This window comes from Octopus bimaculoides, chromosome 5, assembly GCF_001194135.2.
Source record: "Octopus bimaculoides isolate UCB-OBI-ISO-001 chromosome 5, ASM119413v2, whole genome shotgun sequence".
Lineage (NCBI taxonomy): Eukaryota > Metazoa > Mollusca > Cephalopoda > Octopoda > Octopodidae > Octopus > Octopus bimaculoides.
Genome location: NC_068985.1, coordinates 62,617,690 through 62,627,180, shown reverse-complemented (window position 1 = coordinate 62,627,180; position 9,491 = coordinate 62,617,690). Strand labels below are relative to the sequence as shown.

At 37.8% G+C, this 9,491-nt stretch overlaps 1 protein-coding gene across 1 annotated transcript in view; it reads left to right on the top strand.

The window, feature by feature from the left end:
* LOC106878674 (uncharacterized) overlaps window positions 1-9,076 on the top strand; it is an 84,987-nt gene extending 75,911 nt beyond the window's left edge. The window contains exons 12-14 of the mRNA XM_014927959.2: window positions 5,759-5,799; window positions 5,888-6,021; window positions 6,801-9,076. Coding sequence (XP_014783445.2) covers window positions 5,759-5,799; window positions 5,888-6,021; window positions 6,801-7,346 — 721 coding nt within the window. The 3' untranslated portion in view covers window positions 7,347-9,076. The remainder of the gene's footprint in view (window positions 1-5,758; window positions 5,800-5,887; window positions 6,022-6,800) is intronic.
* Window positions 9,077-9,491: the final 415 nt, after the last annotated feature.

Here is a 9,491-nt window from a genome sequence, read left to right as displayed (position 1 = left end):
TATATATATATATATATATATATATATGTATGTGTGTGTGTGTGTGTTGTGAAGATCACTAGTCAATAGAATTCAAAGTTCTGGAACTTGCGAGAATATTCACAAGGTGTCTCGATTTTTGGTTTACGTTATTACTACAGTCTTGAGTTTTACAGTTGGAATAAACAGACTTCACACCTATCTGGAATACCACTGTGTTTTCTTCTTTGTGAGTAAATGAGAGAAGTATATTGAACCACAAACACACTTATCTGTATTATTGCTCTATTCTTTGTAAATAAACTAGAGAAATATAACAAATTGGCATCGCCAATAGGATACTGTTGTCATTTTTGTGAAGTGGATTCTTATGAAAGGATAAGAAAGACTATTCTTGTAGAGTGGACTTTTTACTTCGACACTCAGATATAATTATTTGAAAGGTAAACAACCAGTTTTGCTCAAAAGCTTCAATTTAGATAAAACAATAATTCAACTATTTTTACATTGGTAACAATGGCAAAACAAAGTGGTGAGCTGATAAAGTTACTCAACTTCAGAGGGAACAAATGGAGGTATAGACGCAACAGCACAGAGAAGATATGGAAGCTTTGAGAAGGCTGATTCAAGTTCAAATTTCTGAAAAAGATTCCAGTCCAAGTTTTCGTATTTCAGCTTCTACTGCTATCCCACCATTTGTTGCTTTTGATTCAGCATCTGAATTGTGGCCTGATTATTGGTCAAGATTCTGCACCTTTATGATAGCAAACGCTGTGCCTGACCAGCACAAGGCTCAAATGTTTTTTGACAAATCAAACTGTTGCCATTTATAAACAACTGGCGAATTTGGCTAATCAATAGAGTCCACCAAAGGATATTAATGAGCTGACAATGGAGGAAATTGCCAGCTTTATGAAGAAACAATTTAACCCAGAACATTTCATTGTGCGAGAACGTTTCAAGTTATGGAGTGACATGCAACAGAAGCCAGGTGAAACTCTTCAGGACACTGCTACCTGTGACTTTCCTTCTATCACAAACCCTCAAGATGAAGCTCTTAGACAGAGATTCATATGTCATGTCAGCAATAAAGCTGTCTTAAGGGCTCTTTTTAAGATCAAGGACACAGAGCTGGACTTTGCCCAAGTCGCAACTGAGTCCAAAGACGCAGTAAAGATTGCCAAAGAAACTGTTTACAATTCCAAGACCAGGCCTGTCAACAAGGTCAAGTAAACCCAGAATGAATAAACCACCAGCAATCTAATTCCACAGATCTTGAGTTGAAGTGTTACAGATGTGGAAAGGCCCATAAAGTGACAAACTGCTCCTACAAAGAAATCAAATGCCACTTTTGTGACAAGAAAGAACATTTGGAAGCTGTTTGTAAGAAAAAGCAATGGGAACATCGTTCCAAACCTGCGAAGAGAATCACAAAAGCAGAGCTTGTCAAAGTAATCCCAAGTAAATTTCCTGATGTTGTGCCAATAACTATCCAGGACCGACAGTTCGTGATGGAACTTGACACTGCAACTACTGGAAATTTCGTTTCTTTGCTGATCTGGAAACAACTAGGGAAACTGAAGCTGGATGATGTCGGACATTGCTACAAGTCTGCCAGCAAGCATGACCTGCCTGTGCTGGGAACTTTCATGGCTGAAACCAAGGATTCAATGACTGGTAAACAAAGCACAATTTCTTACATTGTCACCAAGATCCTTGACCTGAACTTGCTGGGATGAAACACTATCCAGACACTAGGAATTTCTGTAGACAATACTCTTGGACTGAAATGCATAGGGAGTTAAGACAAGTAAGCGTACAAAAACATCACATCCTAAATCCTCTAACGAGCTTTATACTTCCCTGCAACGACATTGTCACAATCTCTTAAGGATTTCAAACTGGAAGTAAAATGCAAGTCTGATGCCAAGCTGTTTTTTCACAAGGCATGACTGGTTCCATTCACTCATTGTGCTGACCTGGCCAAATATTACGAAGAAGGTATCGCAAAGGAGTCTGGAAGCAAGTCCAGTTCAATGAATACAGAACACCAGTGGTACCGATTTGCAGAGCACATAATCTGGGCACTCTGAAGCCCAAGTTACGGATTTGTGATGTCTACTCAGTTGGCATCAACAATCAGCTTGAACACCATCATCCAATGCCACTCCCAGAGGTACTGATGAAAAAGCTGGGAGGTGGATACGGTTATACAAAGATTGACCTTGCTGATGTCTGCAACCAGATCAAACAGGTACCAGAGAGTCAACGAAAGCTAGCTCTCAGCACTCTCCGTGGAGTACTCCTGCAACAACAACTCCCATTTGGAATCAAATCAGTGCTTAGTTACTTCCAGGAGATTATGGAAAATCTGACCAGTGATCTGTCTGGAGTTGCTGTTTTCCAAGATGATATGCTTGTTAGCAAGAAAGACACAAATGATCACTTGAGCAACCTGAGGCATTTGCTCTCTCATCTGAACGACAAAGGACTCAGATGTCACCATGAAAAGTGCTTGTTCACACAAACCAATGTGGAATATCTTGTCCACACCTTAATAGTCGAAGGAATTGGGAAGGGATCCAAGGTTGAGGCAGTCATGAAGATGCCACCCCCTATAGATGTCTCTAGCTTAAAGTCTTTCTTGGGTTTGGTTCAGTTCTACAGGAAGTTTATCCCAAACCTGGCCACTATGGTTGAGCCACTTTACCATTTAACCAAGAAGGCAACTCCTTGGAAGTGAAGAGATGAGTAGCAAAGAGTGTTTAAACAGTTGAAAAGCTTACTATCCTCAGATCAAGTCCTTGTACATTTCAAACCCAGACAAGCCTCTCGGACTGGCTTGTGACGCATCCAACATCAGAATTGGAACTGTCTTGTTTCATTGCTATCTGGATGGAAGTGAGCGCCCATTTGCCAATGTGTCCAAGACTTTCACGTTTGCATAAAGAAACTACAGCCAAATCCACAAGGAAGCCCTATCCATTATCTTTGGCTTGCGGAAATACTACCAGTATCTGTACTGATGTCAGTTCATCTGGTGACTGATCATAAACCACTGACAACACTATTTGGCCCGAAGAAAGGGACACCACTTCTTTCAGCCAACTGACTAGCTCGGTGGGCTTTGTGGCTGAACCAGTTTGACTACACAATTGAGTACTAGAAAACAGTGGATCATGACAATGCAGATGTTCTTAGTCACTTAACATTTGGAAATGACAACAACTTCAACAAGGGGGAAAGTGGTTAAGACATGGACATGGTGTGTACCATTGGAGTTCTCAGTCTTCAAGTCAAACCTTTAGATGGAAACATCCTCTGTTTCCATCTAAACTTCCCATCTCTGTCTGGGAAAGATCTAGCGATAACTACAGTGCTGCACTATGTCTATGAAGGGTGGCCAATGAAGCACACTGAGATGAAGTTGAAAAGTTTCAGAAGTTGTTGGATTCACTCAGTATCTACCATGGATGCCTCATCCATGGATCAAGAGTTTTGTTTCCATAGAACCTACAGTCCAATATCCTAGATCTACTGCATATCGGACACTTCGGCATGGAACATATGAAGCAATTAGCAAGAACCACTGTCTACTGGCCCGGTATTGATGCAGCTATTGAAGTAGCTAGTCGACGATGTGACTCGTGTGGCAAACATCAAAACAAGCCATCCAAGCCTTCAGTTCACCCATGGATGCTACCAGAGAAGCCATGGAGCTGTTTACACATGGATCATGCCATCAACTTCATGGGTACAAACTGGCTGGTGATCACTGACGCCTTCTCACGATATCCATGTGTTCATCCAATGTCATCCACATCCACTTGAGCCACTCTAGATCTGCTAAAAGAGGACTTCACTAACTTCAGATATCCTCACACGCTGGTCACAGATAATGCATCAACTTTCCTTTCTGAAGAATTTCAGAGCTGATGCAAAGAACGTGGGATCACACACCTGACAGGTGCACCATACCATCCAGTTACTACCGGAACAGCAGAATGTTTGGTGCAATCTTTTAAGCAGGCACTGAGAAAGTCTTCTCTGCCCCCAAAATGAGCTCTTCAGGAGTTTTTGATGCAGTACTGGCGAATGCCAACATCCTGTGGACTATCTCCAAGTGAACTCTTGATGTCTCGGTAGATTCGGACTAGGATTGACTCGGACTAGGATTGACTCTTTGCTGCCCTCACCAGCACACACAGCTCAGGGCAAGCAATCCAAGGTGTCATCAAAGGCAGATATGACAACAGACTCAGGTGTCGCCAAGATAACCAAACAGTACAAGACTGGTCATCCTGTATATGCCCCGATGGATAGCAGCAGTCGTCATGAAGTCTTTGGGTATGTTAAGGTTTTTCCTCATAGCCCAGTATGGAGACGACACTGGGAACAATTGCATCCATGCTAAGCTTCTGCAGAGGACTGCAAACCTGGCAATGAAACTGACAATACTTCCAAACTTCCAACAGATCATCCAATGGAAATCCTGGAAGAAATGCCACAAACTCAGAGACAGACAAGACCATTTCTATCCAAAACCAAACCGCTTGTACCAGAGTATGAACCGGACAACTCTAGACAATTCAAAAGAACACCCAAGCCTAGAAAGAGACTTTGTTGTTGATTCTTCTAGTGTGCATCAGTTTCGGTGGGGAGGTGTTGTGGAGATCACTAGTCAATAGAATTTAAAATTCTGGAACTCATGAGAATGTTCACAAGGCATCTCAATTTTTTTGTTTATGTTATTATTATTACAGTCTTGAGTTTTACAGTTGGAATAAACAGACTTCACACTTATCTGGAGTACTACTGTGTTTTCTTCTTTGCAAATAAACAAGAGAAGTGTATTGAACCACAAACAACACACCTATCTGGATATTACCCTATTCTTTGTAAGTAAACAAAAGATATATATATATATATATATATATATATATATATATACACACACACACAAAAACGACTCCCCCCCCCCAGTCACATATATATATATATGTGTGTGTGTGGGAAATTTGACTGGCAAATGTTGGTGTTGCTTTCAGAGTAAGAGAGGGAGAGAAAGAGAGTTTACTAAGAAATAAAAGGGAAGGTGAAATTTTTGTTTAAGGGGACAGAGCCACTCAGAGTCTATATTTTTTTTGTGCTTTATATATATATATGACAGTAAATGCTATGTATAATGGTATTGTTGAACAATATTTTTCTGAATTATGAGAGCTAAAGATTAAAGGTGTTTGTCCCTATCCAAGTAATATCTACCAATGAGTGTAGAAGACTAGAAGGTACTCAGCTCACGGTAGGATAGAACCACTATTTCACATCAGCTATTGGCTTTATTTTAATTATACAAAACCTTGCAACTTTGAAAGATGATTTCTCAGGTGAAGAAGCATATTTGAAAATAATTTTATTTGATGACATTTTTGGTTTGTTTTAACAGTTTTGTTTACATGTTGATATTTTGAGTATATATTTTGACATTTCTGATTATTAGACAACTTCTGTCTCCAATCTGTTCCAGTATCTATTAACTGTACTCTTTCCCTCAATTAACAAATTCCTCTTTCAATTAAATTTATTCTTTGTGTTTCAACTTACTCTACTCCTCTCTCATTTTAACAAGGCATCTTTCACTCGTTAGTGCATATTACTGTAGAAAGAAATGAATATTGAGAAATTTAATCTACAATCATGTCAGTACTTATTGATTACTGATAAATATGTTTTTATTTTGAAAATTACAATTTAGTATTTCCTTCTTCCCTATTTTCAGGAAACCATTTCTGTCACAATCTTTTCATGAACCAAATCATGGTAAGTGTTTAGAATTGTCCCACATTTTATAAATGTTGGTTTTATAGAAATGTTTCTGATATATATATTTCTGTTATATATTTTACAGAGATGCAACATGTTCCAAAGTACTTCCAGTATCAGCAATGTAAATGTACTCCTCAACTTGGTTATTCTAGACATAATATTTCTCCTTCGTGGAACAAAGCAGGAGATGAACTGAGTAAAATTTCTTCTGATGAAGTAAGTTTTATTGTAATTTTGGTTTTAATAAGCTTTCATTATAATAAACTTTCATTATAATTGTCGTCGTCATCATTGCTGTCATTGCCGCCACCGCCGCCACCACCACCACCACCACCACCTCCTCTGACAGCGTCGTCATCATCATCATCATCATCATAAGATTTCCTGAGAAGTGGAGATAATTATTATGAGATAAAGATCTGAGAAGGAGTGAGGAATCTATTGAGCAGGGGTAATGGAAGAGATCACCTGAGAGGGGGAGAGGGGCCAACTGAGAAAGGAGAGAGATCAACTGAGAGGGGAGAAAGATCAACTGAGAACAGTAGATGTCTCCAGAGAAGATGTGAGGTAGAAAGTAGTATAAGACAATGGTTGGAGACCTAGGAAGTTAGATGGTGTGTCACTAGAGCATCAGCTAAAATACTTTGCAGAATTTGTTTCAGTCTTGAATTAAAATGTTGTCAAGATCGTCTTTACCTTTTGTCCTTTTGGGGAAGTTGATAAAATAGAATACCTGGTGGAACAGTGAAAGCATTTGAAGTTCAGTTTAGATATTCTAAGAATATCAATCCTCACATGATGAAGTATGATAAGATGAAATATCATAGTGCAGTCAATGTGGAAGAGAGACTGGAAACATGATGATGATGATGATGATGGTGGTGGTGGTGATGACGATGACGATGATGACATGATGTTGGTGGTGGTAGTTATGTGACATGAGAAGGACATGGCTGATGACATAAACTAAATTTAACTTAATTTTTTTTTTGTAGGCTTGGATACCTTTTATGGTCCCAAATAAAGACTGTTTTGATCATAAACATTCTCCAAAACCTTTGATGCATTCTACTCAGCATTTCCCAGAGAATCATAAAGAAAATAATCTCATACCTGGCATCAATAATTTCTGTTGTAGTACCCCAAGTTCCAGTTATTACTTCCCTCACTTGTCTAACCCAACTTCATATCCTGCTGCCAGACATCAGTTATGTCCTCGTAGACAAGTTACAACGAGTCTAGACATCTCAACAAATCAATTAAGAACTATTGGCTCTAAGATACCAAACTTGTCTTCTAAGAACAGTAATAAAATTAGCACTGTTCAACAATTTTCCAGATTCTCTCCACAGACTTCCAGTTCTAATCAATCATTCTTACAACAAAAGATATCACAGAAAGCTACAGACGATGAAATTGATGCTATTTATAAGAACATCAAGCCAAACTCCTCACAACCTCTCATTCAGTCAATCAGAGAAGAATTAATGACAGCATCTGCCTATAATAATGAAATTAATTCTTTCAATATTCTTGAATAAATTCAAATCAAGAGGAAGAAGCTAAAAAAAAAAAAAAAGGAAATGTTTCCAGATGTTATTCTCTGAAATGCATTTCCTAACTAGACAGGTGCATTATTTCTTTTGTATGCAAGGCCAGAGTAAGTTAACTTTAAAATACCAAAATTTCATGAGATCTGGTATCAAAAGAATTTGCATTCAGTTACTGAGAGAACATTTGAGGGTGGGGGGAAGGTCACTTAACCCACTGAAAACAGTACCCAAATCTATGTATATTTGCATTACAGTCTTATAGGATGAAAGGCACTTTGATTAATAGAGTCTTGAATTCACTGTTTGAATAGAACATGATGGTTGTTGATGGAATGTTTTTAAACATAGTTCTGTTGGGTCAGGGCTGACCTGAGGAGAATTTATTGTTATTTTATCACTTAGTGAGGAAGGAGAATGCAACCTCCCTGACCCTTTATATTTTCAGTCTCCAAAACTGGTGGTAATACGGGAGGAAGATGTCCCTAAATAGGAGACCTGGCCTGGACACTTACAACAGAATGGACTCTGCTGAAGGTGCCCAAGGACAAGAGTGGTATTACCCCAAATGAGAGATAAACCCTTTAGCATTTAAGTTACTCTCTGAAATGTAATGCCTATTTATTCACATTGATTTGAATTAATCATACATAGCTGAGATTTTGATGATGTGATTGCTTACTTTAGAATGACACTGTAGGGTAGGAGTGAGAGGTTAGATCTCTGAATATTTGGCTGGATATGGCTGGTATAAGTGTCAAAGAGTTGCATCTACAAACCAAGAACTCAGAACATTAAAAAGAACAAACACCACAGGGCATCCAATCCCACTCTCTAACAATTCTGCAAGTTCACTGCCCTGGACTGGAACTTTACATTATTGACCCTGAAAGGATGAAGTAAAAGTTGACCTTGGTGGAATTTGAACTCAGAGTGAAAAGTTGGGATAAATACAAGGCATTTTGTCCAAAAGATTTATAAATTGGATAATTTACCACTTAAACGGTTTTATAGCAATAACAGTTGTAGCTTAATAGTAATGGTTGTTTATCCAGTAGCCAATCTGAAGAACAAATGGAATATTTTACAAGGAATACGTGAATATGATTGTTAAACAGTGTGTTATAATTTAAATTCTTTCTCTGTAATAATGAATACTCAGAAAGTTATTTAGTTAAAGAATTTAATAAATATTTAGTTGTTCAATTAACTTCCTTTTGATCATTTGAAAGTTTGGTAGGAACATACTGAGTTTTAATGATTTGTTATCTGGAATCATATTTAACGTTTGTAGTAAAGAAATACACTTTACTTGAAGTTCTTGCCCTCTTGAAACCACAATCAATGCATGATCTGGGCATTGACACAAGTAATAATGCATCCTTCCCAGTTGGTAATAAAATGTCTATAAGATGGCTAGCCTGATGAATTCTTAGAACTTTCAGAACAAGATAGCAGGAAATCACAATGGCCCTCAAAATCATTTTGACTATTGCTCTCAACTAAGTCACCGGACAGTATAAAATTAATGGTGGAACTTGAGGCTATTCAGCAAAGCTTCACAGAAGATAACCTCAATGCAGCAGATTAGCTACAAGATTTCACAGCTCTAGCATCACTCCTTTATAGTCAGCCTGTGAACTTTTCAGCTCACCCTTGTAATATGCACTATAAAAACAGTGCTGCAAACTAATGAAATAAACTCCTATTCTCTCACTTCACTTCCCTTATCTGATCTGTCTGTCTGTCTGTCTGTCTGTCTGTCTGTCTGTATGTATGTATGTATGTATGTATGTATGTATGTATATATATATATATATATATATATATATAATTACTATTGGTGCCTTGTACCACTCTTCTGGATTTATATATATATATATATATGTTCATATAATGATATCTACCAAATGTATTGGTAAGATAAAACATGCAATCATTACCAAAATAGCAAAAATCCGTCCATAAAGGTCTATAATAAACTCCTTATGAATCGATCTCCTTGGTTATATATCAAAATTTAAATAAGAGCTTTGACGCTAATATCCCTATATATTAAAGTTTATTACCTATGTAAACATTTCTGTATAAGGTCAAATTCAACTCTTAATTCAAGTTAAATAAATTTCCTTACAC